The 16,318-nt window shown below is 35.6% G+C and overlaps 1 protein-coding gene across 1 annotated transcript in view; it reads left to right on the forward strand.

Annotated features, from left to right (window-relative positions):
• Positions 1-16,318, forward strand: part of INTU (inturned planar cell polarity protein) — a 74,920-nt gene that overhangs the window by 28,288 nt on the left and 30,314 nt on the right. Inside the window, exons 4-6 of the mRNA XM_026499301.4 lie at positions 1,534-1,737; positions 5,911-6,029; positions 12,120-12,209. Coding sequence (XP_026355086.2) covers positions 1,534-1,737; positions 5,911-6,029; positions 12,120-12,209 — 413 coding nt within the window. The remainder of the gene's footprint in view (positions 1-1,533; positions 1,738-5,910; positions 6,030-12,119; positions 12,210-16,318) is intronic.

Consider the following 16,318-nt stretch of genomic DNA (forward strand, 5'->3'; position numbering starts at 1 on the left):
ATCTTGATAACTTTTTTAAAAAGATTTATTTATTCATTTATTTGAGCCTGAGCCGAAATCAAGAATCAGATGCTTGACCAACTGAGCCACCCAGGTGCCCCTATCTTCATAATAACCTTTAAAAAAGATTTTCCTCCCAAATGCAACTTAATGTGTATAATTTTATCTGCTTTTAAATATTGGCTAGACATTTCCCACCCCCAGCTTTATTGAGGTATGATTGACAAATAAAAATTGTATATATTTAGGTTGTACATGACTTTTTTAAAGTGTACAGTGTGATGATTTAATATACATACATTGAGCAGACTTTTGATCAAACATGAATTTATTTTCTGACTTAAAACTTAATCTAATTTTTAGAAGAGTCATTACATTTTAATGTTTAAATTTGAAACTTTATGGATTATTACAGTTAGAATATCCAGTTTTATTCATCTGTCTTCTGATAAGATTTTAAACATTAGGAATACTTTGTAGTTATACAGCTTATGATGATGTTCTTACTGTACCAAATTAGCTATAGCTAGTGAAAACTTCTTTTGGTCAAGATACACAGTGGAGCTTCTTTAAAATGAGCAAGTTGGGGCGCCTGGGTGGCACAGCGGTTAAGCGTCTGCCTTCGGCTCAGGGCGTGATCCGGCGTTATGGGATCGAGTCCCACATCGGGCTCCTCTGCTGTGAGCCTGCTTCTTCCTCTCCCACTCCCCCTGCTTGTGTTCCCTCTCTCGCTGGCTGTCTCTATCTCTGTCGAATAAATAAATAAAATCTTTAAAAAAAAAAAAAAAAGAACAAGTTCTCTTTGGCCAGGTGGCATCTAGACACATACCTCCTTTTTCAAGTAAAAGTAATTGAGACATGGAGGCTACCTTTCAACGACTGGAAAATGGCCACATTCTGGATTCTTACCAATCTTGTCTGACATCAGGCCGTGAGAATAAAACTATCTTGATAAAACTGATAGATAATCTTCTCAGGCTCATGGTCCCAGATCTACCATGTTAATAGTTTTTTTCTCTCCTTGGTCTTTATTTTAAAGGACCACAAAGAATGTCTCAGAGAAAAATATTTGAATATCACCACACTTGAAAGGAGAGCTAACCTGTATGCAGTTCCTCTTAATCCTGTGTCTCCTCCTTTTCCCTTCCCCAGATGAGCTATCGGCATTCATACTATGGTGTTGCTCTTTTTGAAATTATAAGATTATATGAATTTTTGTTTTTCCATGGTATTTCTTTGTTATCAGTAACTTAGAATACAGTGAATAAGTTTAAATAAATGAATTTTTGTACAGAGAATTCTAAATTCTTACTCAATAAATATTTATAATAATATGTTCCAAAAACTAGGCTAGGAACTGGAGATACAAATGTAAATAGAATACACAGTCCTCGACATCAAAGAGCTCATATTCTAGGATGATTTTTAGATATACTCTGTGTACCTAAATGTCTGTGCATGTACAGGCCCTTCTTTGTGAAAACTGCCGCCGACCTTTCCTTGTTGAAAAATCAACACATTGTTTTGTTAAAGGTAAAACTGACATTTGAAAATGCATATGCTGTGAAAAAGGAAACAACTCAACCAAGACAGAAAAAGGCACAGTCGAACACAAATGATTTAGTCAAACTCCTGTGGGGAGAAGAGGTTGAAGGTATCCAGCAAAATATCCTAGACACTCCTCACATCGTTATGTATCTCACACTGCAGCTCGACTCGGAAACATCCAAGGAAGAGGTGAGTGCCTTCTTGAAAGCGCAAAGGAAAAGAATAAGGCCCTTTTATAGTCTTTCAAATGAATAATAAGCAATTTTTTCAGTCATTCTGTGTCTTTATGGTTTTGGTATGTCTCTTACACACAGCAGTCTTCTGACAAGCCTAATGAGTCCATTTGTATAGATTACTGAAATATTTGAATTTGTTTCTGCCATCTTCTTTAAAGATTTCTATTTGAACTACTTTTTCCATAATATTTTTCTTACCTATCATTGGTTTCTGTATACTCTGTTTTTTTAGTGATTGCTCTTAAAATTTTATCATGGTATATATCTTTGCAGATTCTATAACACTGCTTTAACTCTTTTTTTCAAAACAGTTGTCTTAAGACATATATTTTAGGCATTTCTTTATAGTGAAAGTCTCTTGATGGTAAATTCTTTTTGTTGTTATTTATCTGATGGTGTTTTTTTCACCTTTTCTCGAAAGGTGCTTTATAATTCTACATTGTATTAGTCAGAATAGGCCAATCACTGTAACAACCCTGATGTCTCAGTGGCTTAACATAATAGAAGTTTACTTCTCATTTCAATATAAATGTTCCTGCTCACGTGGCTCAGTGGTTGGAGCCCTTCATCTAATGGTTCCATGATTTCCAAAGGCTTCAGAGTCCTCTGCTGGGTCATTTGCATCTAGTTCATCAATGAGAGATGAGAGAAGGCATCTAATATCCCACGAGACAGTTCAGACTCCTAACTGCCCATGTTCCAGTGCCTAGAACTAGTTAGTTATATGGTCTCTCCCAATGCAAGGAGGTAAGAAAATGCAGTTTTCCTGTGTGGCGAGGAAGAAGATGAAGTCAACACGTGGTATTGCCTATGTCATTCGGGTAGAAAGTTATTTTCTCTAATCTGTTTGAAGATAGTATTCCTTTGTCTTCTGACTTCGGTAATTGCTGTTAAGTCTACTGTCAGTCATTCCTTTGTAAGGAATCTTTTATTTTCTTTGTTTAATTTCTTTTTTTTTTTTAAAGATTTTATTTATTTATTCGACAGAGATAGAGACAGCCAGAGAGAGAGGGAACACAAGCAGGGGGAGTGGGAGAGGAAGAAGCAGGCTCATAGCAGAGGAGCCTGATGTGGGGCTCGATTCCAGAACGCTGGGATCACGCCCTGAGCTGAAGGCAGACGCCTAACGACTGCGCCACCCAGGCGCCCCTTCTTTGTTTAATTTCTTGCTTCTGCTATGTCCAAACTGTTCCTAACCTCTGTCTTGTGTTTTCTATTTAAACAATCATATTTTTATTTTCAGGAGTTCCTGAAAAATCTTTAATCTACATTTCAAATCTGCCATGATATTCCTGGTAGTCTCTTGCTTGTCTTAGTGATTCTATACTTTATTTCTCTAAGTATTTCATACATATTCTGTGTTCTCTATTTTGTATCTGCCCATTCTACCATCTCTAAGTCCTAAGGGAGCTCTGACATGTGGTGGTTTGCCTGCTTGTGTCCTTGGTGGTCACTGACTAGACTTACTGCTTGATTTTATCTCTGGGAGTCCTGTGGTGTGAAAGTGGGAATGCCTTCCTCCAGAGAGAATTTGCTTCTGCTTCTGCCACTGACCTCAGGTACACCAGGCTTTCTCAGGAGTCCGGGTTTAACGCAGTGGTCCTGGGTTCAGCTTACCTAGCTAGCCATTAGCCCAGCACTCAGTGTCCCGATTGACAGTCTTGTGGGCATCAGCCCTCGAGACAGCCCTACCTCTGTCTTTCTGCCCACCACTCATCACTGCCAGCTGAGGCCCTGGCTTGCTTTGCAGTTCTGGGGGAGAGGATTGAAAGGGTATGGAGAAGATGTCCTTAGAAACCTCTCTACTCCTTATGTATCCAGCAGTTCAACAAGTTATGTTCTAGCCGTAGCTCTACTTGTTTTACAGCAGAAGGGTCTCTCACAGCATCTAGTTTACCACAGTGCTTCAAGCAGAAGTGCCATCTAAAAGGTTGTTACCTAATTTACATTTCTTTGCTGTTGAAATCCTTGCAGGCTATATTCTGCTTGCCAAAGCCATTTTATCCAAGGGGTGCATTTTCCTTGTGTTGCATCTTCATAGATCAAGATTTAGTCAATAATTGAAATGGGAAAGAAGGGATTTACTTATATGTATTTTTTATAATCTTCTCTGTTCTGAAAACATGAGACATAAAGTTAATTATTCTGACTTCTTGTATGTATTACTAGTCTTTTATACCTTAAAGCAAATGAGAAAATTAACTGTTTATTATATAAAACACACAACAAAATTCTGGGATGGTAGCACCCTGAAACTTTCTAGGTCATCTTGGAGTAGAATCCCGGCTGAGGCCTTTTGTCATCATTGCCTTTCTTTCCATGGGAAAGTGTGTAGATGTTTCTCAAGTGAACAGGTTTCTGTCTATTGACGGCCCTATATCAGCATTATAATTAGGAGAAGCTTTTTATTCTTACCGAACAGAGTGGAAGCTGCTGCAAATGCATGCTACGAACAAGTGCCTAAAATACAGCTAATTAAACTGGTTAGGAACTGGAGAGTTTGCCAGGTCCTTAATAGTGAGGCTTTCTGGGCTGCTTGCTTCAAAATTTGGAAAAAAGAGACCTTCTCAAATGACCTGTTTTACTGGTGTGACTTATTTTACAATAAAATGTCATAGGGTTACTTTGTTTTCATGAAAGTTACATATTTAATAAAAACTTGTCTTCTTCAAGTTATAAGATTTGGAAATTTCGAACACCTAATCAAAGACTGTATGGTTATTTGTTTCAAGTGTTGTTGGGTATTCAGCTAAATGCAATGTGTATTTACTAGTCAAGGTTTAAATTTATTAAGTAAGCACAACAGAGCTTAACTGATGTTTGACTTAATTTCTAAGGATAAAATTTTTGTAAGTGTTTTTACACTAGAAATACTGCAAGAAAATTTGAGTGTTAGGCAGAGTGTATTTGGCTAACATATTCTATAGCAATTTGCATATACTGAATGTGCTTAATAAGTATAAAAAAAGATGTGTCCAGTTTATCATTATTTATATATGACCTAATGTAGAAGTTGCCGAGACATGGACACTAAGTCACATAATTATTTCTTGTGAAGAGAGACCAAAACAAGATGGGGAGAGAGAGAGAACCAAAGAAAAGATATATTTTAGGAATTTGGGCTTTCAGTAGTAGCTATATTAATATTTAGGGATGTTAAATATTAAATAGCATAACTGGGAGCTCCTCTGAATTCTCTATGGGTTTCTATCTAGAAATTTTTAATTTGCCTTGTGAGAAAAATAGCATATTATTTTAAGTCACAATAAAAAAGTGAGATACGGAATGGTTCATCCCTTTGTGTAAAAGTTCTAGCACAATGCACATCCTGTTTTGAAATTTATTTATTTTGTAAAACTGTTTCCTGGGAACATGCTCTTCTTGAAAACAAAAAAAATATTAAGCATTTTGTGAATTATCTTATAGATCTAGGTTTTTTCCCCATGATTTAAAATGTGCTTTGTTTTAAAGTTTGAATTCAGATTAATTTGTGGTGGGCAAACCCTTTTAAATTTAAGACAGATAAGATTTTATAACATCATAATACTGCTTTCTTTCTATCTGCGCTACTATAATTTTGTATTTTTACTTTGTAAATTTAATTGCAGTTATTGTCTTGGGTTTAAATAAAGATTTAATGATGATTTTGCCAAAGATGATGGGGGTTATCTTTTAAATGTCAGTAATGAAAGTAATTAAATTTAAAGACCCTTCCAAGTTACATGTGGTATCTGTGTAGAACTACTACTATAGGAGATAAGAAAATTTGTATAATGAAAAATAATAAAATATCATTATTAGAATTTGTTGTAAAGGGATTAAAGTTTAAAGCAGTGAAATTAATCGTAATTACTCTAACTACTCAGTGTCCTACTCTATGTATTTTGGTATTATGACCAGTTTTGAGAGTCTGTAACTCACTCTCAAGTACAGTGCTTTAAATACTAGGTAATGTATTAAAATTCCAGACATACTTCCCTCCTTGTGTTTGAGTAAAACTTCCTCTGCAGCTGAAAGGACTCATTTTTTGTTCTTTTCTTAACAAGTAAATTCTGAACTTTCCATGACCAAATAATGATTGGAAAATATGGGAGGTTGATCATTTCTGTTTCTTTTCATTTAACAGCAGGAAATTCTGTATCATTGTCCAGTATCTGCTGCATCTCAGAAACTTAAAAGTGTGAGAGGGATATTTCTCACACTCTGTGACATGTTGGAAAATGTGACTGGGACACAAGTCACTAGGTAAGAATTGATTTTTATTTAGCTTTAATTCTATTTCTTTCAAGTTCTGTACCTCGGTTCTGACAAAATACTAATACAAGTATCTATTAAATAAGTGTTTGTCTCTGTAATGTACGTATCAATACAGCAGATATGATATCTGCAGGTATTTTGTTTCTCACCCAAGTTATTTCTAGTCACTCTGTACAGGTGTAGGTTCTCAATACAGCTGTAGATCTGGGTGTTTTGGCACTTAAAATAACAGAGTTGGACTAATGACCTTTTTAGAATTTTATTTATTCATGAAGGTGGTATCTCTTAAGCATGGCATTATGTTGAGTCTGGGCTTTTTCATGTTTTTGTTTTGATTATTAACTTGCTAGGCAATACTTCTGTGGTTGGTAAGAATGAACACTGAATTTTTCGTGTTCTCCAACTATGACAGAAAAATATAGAAAACACATACACTTTAAGGAGTCAGAATGCAGTATCATCTGTGCAAGTTCATTCAATGATGGATAAGCAAGCCTTATGTGAAATAATTTTTTTAAAAACAAAATACACCATATAGTCAGTTATAGAGCCGCATACCCCATTCCACATTGATTTATTAAATCCTGACTTCGAAATGCCACAGTTAACTTATGGGAGAAGAATACGCAAAACTTTTGAGGTTTTTTTTGTAATAAAATAAATCTTGGGATTACAAACCATTTTTCTTCCTTAATTCAACAATTTTAGACTTTATAAAAAGCATTTATCTCAAATTTTAAGAGCCCCATAATATATAAAATACAAAGTTGGATTTTCTAAGGCTTTAACTTTTCCCATTTTCTGGTAAAAATGACACTTCTATGATTTTAAAAGATAAGATATGCAAGACAATAGGAAGAAGAATTTCCTTGTTTTTCTAAACGGAAGTTATATTTAACTGTGGAGCTCATTTTCAAAACATTAGTAACTAAGGCTACATTTTGTGTATAAAATTGCATTCAAAAAAACGTGTTGAATGAAATCATATGGTATTTGTCTTTCTCTGACTTACTTCACTTAGCATAATGCTCTCTAGCTCTATCTACATCATTGCAAATGGCAAGATTTTATGGCTGAGTAATATTCTATTTATGTAATTATTTACTTATTTATACATACGTACATACATATATACATACACACACACACGCATGCACACACACACACACACACCCCACATCTTTTCTATCCATTCATCAGACAATGGACATTTGGGCTCTTTCCAGAATTTACCTATTATAGATAATGCAGCTTATAAACATCAAGGTGTATGTACCCCTTTGAATTAGTGTTTTTGTATTCTTCAGGTAAATACCTAGTAGTTCAATTCCTGGGTCGTAGGGTAGCTCTATTTTCAACTTTTTGAGGAACCTCCATACTGTTTTCCAAAGTGGCAGCACCAGTTTGCATTCCCACCAACAGTGTAAGAGGGTTCCTCTTTCTCCACCAGTGTCTATTGTTCTTGTATTGTTGATTTTAGCCATTCTGACAGGTGTGAGGTGATACCTCCTTGTAGTTTTGATTTGCATTTCCCTGTTGGTGATTGATGTTAAGCATCTTTTTATGTGGCTATTGGCCATCTTTGGGAAAATGTCTATTCATGTCTTCTGCTCATTTTTTAATTGTATTATTCAGTTTTTAAACATTGAATATTTTGAGTTCCTAATAGATTTTGGAGACTAACCCTTTATCCGATATGTCATTTACAAATATCTTCTCCCATTCCATATGTTGCCTTTTAGTTTTGTTGATGGTTTCCTTTGCTGTGCAGCTTTTTATTTTGATGATGTCCCAATAGTTTATTTTTGGTTTTGTTTCCCTTGCCTCAGGAGACATATCTGAAAGGAAGTTGCTATGGGCAATGTCAAAGAAGTTACTGCCTGTGTTCTCCTCTAGGATTTTAATGATTTCATGTCTCACATTTAGGTCTTTAATCCAGTTTGAGTTTATTTTTGTGTATGGTGTAAGAAAGTTGTCCAGTTTCATTCTTTTGCATGTAGCTGACCAGTTTTCCCAACACCATTTGTTGAAGAGACTGTCTTTTACCTTTTGGATATTCTTTCCTCTTTGTTGAAGATTAATTGACCATATAGCTATGGGTTCATTTCTGTGTTTTCTGTTCTGTTCCACTGATCTATGTGTCTGTTTTGTACAGTATCAAACTGCCTTGATCACTAAAGCTTTGTAATATAACTTGAAGTCCAGAATTGTGATGTCACCAGCTTTGCCTTTCTTTTTCGAGATTGCAGGGTCTTTTGTGGTTCCATACAAATTTTAAGATTGATTGCTCTTGAAAAATGCTGGTGGTATTTTGATAGGGATTGTATTAAATGTGTACATTGCATTGGGTAGTATAGACATTTTAACAATATTTGTTCTTTCCATCCATGAGTATGGAATGTCTTCCCATTTCTTTGTGTTCCCTTCAGTTTCTTTCATCAATGTTTTATAGTTTTCAGAGTACAGGTCTTTTACCTTTTTGTTTAGGTTTATTCCTAGGTATCTTATGGGTTTTTGTTCAGTTGTAAACGGGATTGATTCCTTTATTTCTCCTTCTGCTTCATTATTGGTGTAGAGAAATGCAACAGATTTTTGTAAGGTGATTTTGTATCCTCTGACTTTACTGAATTTGTATATCAGTTGTAGCAGTTTTTTGGTAGAGTTTTTTGGATTTTCTGTGCAGAGTATGATGTTATCTGCAAATAGTGGAAGTTTTCTTCTTGCTTGTCAATTTGGATGCCTTTTATTTCTTTTCGTTGTCTGATTGCTGAGGCTAAGACTTCCAGTACTGTGTTAAATAACAGTGATGAGAGTGGACATCCCTGTCTTGTTCCTGACCATACAGGAAAAGCTCTCAGTTTTTCCCCTTTGATGATGATATTAGCTGTGAGTTTTTCATATATGGACTTTATTATGTTGAGGTATGTTCCCTCTAAACCTACTTTGTTGGGTGCCTGGGTGGCTCAGTCAGGTAAGCGTCTGCCTTTGGCTCAGGTCATGATCCCAAGATCCTGGGATCGAATCCTGCATCAAGCTCCCTGCTCAGCACAGAGTGTGCTTCTCCCTCTACCCTTACCCCCTATTCGTGATGTGATCCCCCCCCTTCAAATAAATAAATAAAGTCTTTAAAAATAAATAAATAAAATAAACCTACTTTGTTGAGGATTTTTGTCATGAGTGAATGTTAAACTTTGTCAAATTCATTCTCTGCTTCTATTGAAATATGGCTCTTATCCTTTCTTTTCTTAATGTGATGCATCACGTTGATTGATTTGCAAATATTGAACCACCCTTGCAACCCAGGAATAAATCCCTCTTAATCGTGGTGAATGATTTTTTTAATGTATTGTTGGATTTGATTTGCTAGTAGTTTATTGAAAATGTTTGCGTCTATGTTCATCAGGGATAATGGCCTGTATGTCTCTTTTTTTAGTGAAGTCTTTATCTTTGCAATGACATGGATGGAGCTAGAGAGTACTATGCTAAGCAAAATAAATCAGAGAAAGCCAAACACTAGGTGATTTCACTCACATGTGAAATTTAAGAAACAAAGCAAGCGAGCAAAGGGAAGATAGAGGGAGGCAAACAAAGAAACAGATTCTTTTTTTATTTAATTTTAATGTTTTTTTATTATATTATGTTAGTCACCATACAGTACATCCCCGGTTTCCGACGTAAAGTTCGATGATTCATTAGTTGCATATAACACCCAGTGCACCATGCAATATGTGCCCTCCTTACTACCCATCACCAGTCTATCCCATTCCCCCACCCCCTCCCCTCTGAGGCCCTCAGTTTGTTTCTCATAGTCCATAGTCTCTCATGTTTCATTCCCCCTTCTGATTACCCCCCCTTTCTTTATCCCTTTCTTCCCCTACCAATCTTCCTAGTTCTTATGTTCCATAGATGAGAGAAATCATATGATAATTGTCTTTCTCTGCTTGATTTATTTCATTTAGCATTATCTCCTCCAGTGCCGTCCATGAAGAAACAGATTCTTAACTATAGAGAACAAACTGCTGGTTACCAGGGGGAAGGTGGTTAGGGGCATGAGCTAAATAGGTGATGGGGGATCAAGGAGTACACTTGTGATGAGCACTGGGTTGTATGGAAGTATTGAATCACTCTATTGTACACCTGACACTAATATTATACTGTATGTTAAATAACTGAAATTTAAGTAAAAACTTAACAACAATTTTTAAAAAACAGTGATGGTAATGCCCGAAGAGGATGTTAGAAAGTTTTAAAAATATCATGTCTAGCAAATAGTGTGCATTTGATTATAATAAAAATAACAATAATAACAATAACAAATAATACATATTAAGCATTAAAGGAAATAATTTAAATGATGTGGGGGAAAAAGCATGTTGTGGGCCTCCTTTATTTATTTATTTATTTTTTTAAAAGATTTTATTTATTTATTTAACAGAGATAGAGACAGCCAGCAAGAGAGGGAACACAAGCAGGGGGAGTGGGAGAGGAAGAAGCAGGCTCATAGCGGAGGAGCCTGATGTGGGGCTCGATCCCATAATGCCGGGATCACGCCCTGAGCCGAAGGCAGACGCTTAACCACTGTGCCACCCAGGCGCCCCCTCCTTTATTTTTTTTAAAGAGCTTTATTGATATATAGTTTATCATACAGTTTGCCCATTTAAAGTGTGCAGTTCAGTGAGCGTATATTTGCACATATGTGCAACCATCACCAGAGTCAATTTTGGAAGATTTTCATCACATCCCCCCCCCAAAAAAACCAAACACCTGTACTGGGCATTTCATGTGAATGAAATCATAATATGTGGTTATTTGTGATGCTTCTTAGCATAATGTTTTCAAGGTGCAGGCCTCCCTTTTAATCTTATTGGAAAGAAAATTTGTTTTAAGTTTCTCCATATGGATTTGATCTTTTTCTTTTTAAAGAATAGATATTATTTTACTTGATATTTAGATCTTGTTATTAATGATAAGATATGGGTTAAACATGTGGAAAACAGTAAATGTAGGTAGAAAAACTTTTTTGTGAAACAATAAATATGAAAGGTATTATTATTTTAGATATTCCTTAGCAGTACGTGTGTCCTGTATACACTGTTTTAAAACTATAGTGATATTAATGTATGACTATAAAAAGAATCTAATATTTGTCAAAAAGCATATGTATTTTTAAACTTTATTAAGGCAAAAGTAATACTCTTTTTGAAAAAAATCTGTTTAGCAATTCATGTTTAAAATCCCACACACTTATCTATTACAGTATAGAAGGTACATTAAATCCTAAGGACTCAACAGTTAAAGACTGATATCTGTATTCTGGTTTAAAGGAAAAAACCACTGAATATATATATTCATTTTATTTTCTTCCCACAACTTACCCACACTACAGGATAGACTCATTATGCTCTCTGTGTTTTCATAGTTCATTGTTATATCTCTTTTTAGATGACACTTAATTTGTTTTCCAAGTTGATTAAAGTATAGTAACTGCATATATGTAAAATATACAATCTGATCAGTTTCAACAGAGATGTATAGACCCTGAAACCATCACCACAGTGAATATATACATTATTCTAAACGTTTCCTTGAGAACATGTTTAAATCTGACTTAGATTTTGGTTACTTGCTTATGTACCTATGTCCTATATTGAATTATTATCTTGTGAGCTGGGACCATGTCTTCCTTTTTTGTAATTTCTCTTAATAAATCATGTTCATAAATAGGCAGTGAGAAAAAGATTGTTAAATTAGCATACTAATGGAAGCTTTCTTTTGAAAAAAATAAGCATGTAGTCATTTAACGTTAGTGAAAGAATTTCAATACTTTTTGCTGTAATAGGTCTACTTTTGTTTGACCTAGAGCTTTTTGTAGGTTTTGAAAAAATATTTCAGAATATATTTTTGTTGTTATATAATTACTTGCCCTTTCTGTGTGGCAATAAGTTATATGCCAAGAAATTTGCTTATTAAGCATGCAGTTCTTAAATCATACCATGTGTAATCTTTTATGAGTGACTGTTTATAATTTTATGACATTTAAAGATATTCTAACTTTATTTTCACTCTACTTTTTCTTAGCTCATCCCTTCTTTTAAATGGAAAACAAATCCATGTGGCTTATTGGAAAGAATCTGATAAGTTGTTACTAATTGGCCTGCCTGCTGAAGAGTAAGTTGAGATCTTTTTTTTACCTTAAAATCATTTCTAAAATACTGCTAACAAAGTCTGTTTCATTAAAAATTATGACATTTTTGTCAAAAGCAAGCTCCTTCAAACAGTTTTACAGTTTAAAGATCTGTTGCACTGGTGTAATAGTTACCGTGTTAATTTGGTATTAAAAATACAGAAAAGGGGGGGCGCCTGGGTGGCTCAGTTGTTAACCGTCTGCCCTTGGCTCAGTCATGATCCCATTGTCCTGGGTTCGAGCCCTGCGTCGGGCTCCCTGCTCAGCGGGAAGCCTGCTTCTGCTTCTCCTTCTCCCACTCCCCCTGCTTGTGTTCCCTTTCTCAGTGTCTCTCTCTGTCTGTCAAATAAATAAATAAAATCTTAAAAAAAAAATAATACAGAAAAGGGGCACCTGGGTGGCTCAGTTGGTTAAGCGTCCAACTCTTGATTTCGCTCAGGTCATGATCTCAGGGCCCTGGAATTGATCCCTGCATTGGGCTCTGCGCTGAGCCTTTCCCCTGACTCTCTCTCTCTCTCAAAATAAATAATTAATTAATTAGAGAAACTAAAACAGAAATGTGCTGGGAACAATTAGTTAAGGGCAAGATTTTCAATATACTTCCTTCTGAAATGTGGCCAATACAGAGATGTCTGAGAGCTGACCTTCTCTGCTCAAACTTTTAACAAGCTCATGGTTTGGATTGTGTTCACAGTTTTTTTACTGTTGGAAATTTTAGAGAATTAAAGTCAAGCAGAAAGGTGTTTGGCCCTGATGTTGAGCACCTTTGACAAAATACAGTTGACCCTTGAACAACATGGATTCGAATTGCATTGATCCACATAAATGTGGGTTTTTTTCAATAAATATGTTGGAAAATTTTTTGGAGATTTTTGACAATATGAAAAACTTGCAGATGAACTGTGTAGCCTAGAAATATTGAAAAAATGAGAAAAAGTTTGGTATATCATGAATGTATAAAATATATGTAGATACTAGTCTGGTTTATCATTACTACCATAAAATATACACAAGTCTTATTAAGAGTTAAAATTTATTAAAACTCGTACAAACACTTGGATGGAGCAATTCATAGTTGAGAGAGATGTAAACAAATGTAAAGATGCAGTTTTAAAATAACTGCATAAAATTAACTATAGTGCATACTGTACTATTGTACTAATTCATAGCCACCTCCTATTGCCATTGCAGTGAGCTCAAATGTTATGATTATCTGCTTAAAACTCCCTGTGACATTAATCATCTCTGTGTGAGCAGTTTGTCTTTCCAGTAAAATGTATATTGCAGTAAAAAGTGATTTCTTACAGTTCTTGCATATTTTTCATCGTGTTTAGTGCAACACTGTAAACCTTGAATAACACCAGGAGACCCATATGAAGTGGCACTGGTAATGCTGGAAGTGTTCCCAAAAAGCAGAGAAAAGTTATGACATTACAAGAAAAAATTGAATTGCTTGATATGTACTATAGATTGAAGTCTGCAACTGCGGTTGCCCGCCATTTCAAGATAAATAAATCCAGCATACAGGCCATTGTAAAAAAGAAAAGGAAATTCATGAGGTTGTCACTGCAGTTCTGCCAGCAGGTGCAAAAACACTGCACTTTTCGTGAAATATCCTTTTATCATGTATTGGAAATCCAGCTTTTAGGTAGGTGTAGGATTGCTGTAAGAAAGGCATACCCATAGACTCTAATATGATTTGAGAAAAAGCAGTCATTATATGACAACTTAAGGCAAAAAGAAGGTGAAGGATCTAAAGCGGGAGAATTTAATGCCAGCAAAGGATGGCTTGACAATTTTACAAGGAGGTTTAGCTTAAAAAATGTCAAGATAACAGGAGAAGCAGATTCAGCTAAGAGACAGCAGATGAGTTCCCAGATGCCGTTAAGAAAATCAGTGAGGAGAAAGAATATTTGCCTCAAGGTTTTTAATACAGACAAAAGTGCCCTATTCTGGGGGGGAAAATGTTGCATAGGACATTAGTAAAGAAGAAAAGTGAGCACCAGGTTTTAAGGCAGGAAGGAATAGGCTAACTCTACTGTTTTGTGCCAACGCATTTGGGTTTTTGATCAGGACTGCCCTTATCTATAAAGCTCATAAACCCCAAACCTTGAAGGAAAAAGATAAATACCAGCTGTCAGTCTTTTGATTGTACAACAAGAAGGCTTGGACATTGAAAACCCTTTTTCTGGATTGGTTCCATTGATGCTTTGTCCCTTTGAAAATTCTTTTGATACTGGACAATGCACCTGGCCACCCAGAACCCCATGAGTTCAACACCAAAGATGGCAATCTACTTGCCCCCAAACACAGCATCTCTAATTCAGCCTCTAAGGCTCATTATACATGGTACTCTATGGAAAGATTATCAACACTATAGAAGAGAACCCCGATAGAACCTCATGAAAGTCTGGAAGGATTACACCACTAAAGATGCCATTGTTGTTATAGAAAAGGCCATGAAAGCCATCAAGCCTGAAACAATAAATTCCTGCTGGAGAAAATGGTGTCCAGATGTTGTGCATGACTTCACAGGATTTATGACAGAGCCGATCAAAGAAATCGTGAAAGAGCCAATCAAGGAAATCATGCCAAATCATGGATATGGCGGAAAGGTGGCAGGGCAGGGGAAGTGAAGGGTTTCAAGATAGAGATCTTGGAGAAATTCAAGAGCTAAATAGATACCACACCAGAGGGATGAACGGAAGATGAACCGGTGCTAAATGATAAGGAAGAAGCAGTACCAGAAAACAAATTGATACTAGATAATCTGGAAGAAGGGTCCTGATTATTCAGGACTGCTTTTGACTTTTACGACGTGGACCCTTCTATGATATGGGCACTGATAATAAAACAAACGGTGGAAGAAGGTTTGATACCATATAAGAATGTTTTTAGAGAAACGAAAAAGCAGAGAAATTACCATATATTTCTGTAAAGTTACACCAAGTGTGCCCGCCTCTCTTCCTTCTCTTTCCACCTCCACATCTTCTGCCTCTGCCACCCCTGAAACAGCAAGACCAACCCCTGCTCGTCCTCAGCCTAGTCAACACGAAGATGATGGGGATGAAGATCTTTATGATGACCCACTTCCACTTAATGAATAGTAAATAATCATCGTGCCATATCACTAATAAACTTATGTCTTGTGTGTATGTGTGTCTTCATGTGAAAATCTGGTAATTGTACAGCAAGAACCGTGTCATCGTCATCATCAACATCATCTTAAGTATTGATTGTGTAGAACACCATGTGCAAGACTCTTGTGGAAGGAGATAGTCTATCCTTACCTAGACATAAGGCGATTGATATTTAATATAAAACTGATAATGTGTTAGTTTTCTGTTTATAACTTTACTTTCAAAAAATTATATTATCATGCAATATGCCTCTCCTTCTTATAATGAGGGAAAACTGCATATCAGTCTGCCATCACAGGTAAGTGATTTTTTAAAAAAAGTAGCTGTGTTTCCAGTACTGTATTATCAATATAATATGGCATGCCCTAAAAATGTTGCAATGATTCATTCTCTAGTGTATGAGTTAGGCTACCATGAAGCAATACTGCCAGTTACACTCGGCTACCAAAAGCCATCATATTGCTGCTTCTTCATTATCAATGCATGAATTGTCTGTAAATAAATATGAATTTCTTTTTAACATTATCTTTTCATTTTGAATGTTTAGTGTTAGTAACACGTGTAACATCCATAGTGTTTTGTATTGTATAAGACAGTGTTGACATAGGTACTAACAAATAGAGGATTCATCTTGTAAACAGATGATACATACTTATGGTATCGATTTCTCTTCTTATGATTTTCTTAACATTTTCTTTCCTCTAACTTACTGTATCATAAGAATATAGTATATAATACACATAACATACAAAATATATGTCAAGCAACTGTTTATGTTATCAGTAAGGCTTTCAGTCAACAGTAGGCTATATTAGTATTTAAGTTTTGGGGAGTTAAAAAGTTATACTTGGATTTCAGACTGCCTGGGGTATTGGGACCCCTGGCCCCTGCATTGTTCAAGGGTCAGCTGTAATGAATATTTAACTTTAAAGTGACTTCTCCAATGATATGTC

Source organism: Ursus arctos, unplaced genomic scaffold (assembly GCF_023065955.2).
Source record: "Ursus arctos isolate Adak ecotype North America unplaced genomic scaffold, UrsArc2.0 scaffold_11, whole genome shotgun sequence".
Taxonomy (NCBI): Eukaryota; Metazoa; Chordata; class Mammalia; order Carnivora; family Ursidae; genus Ursus; species Ursus arctos.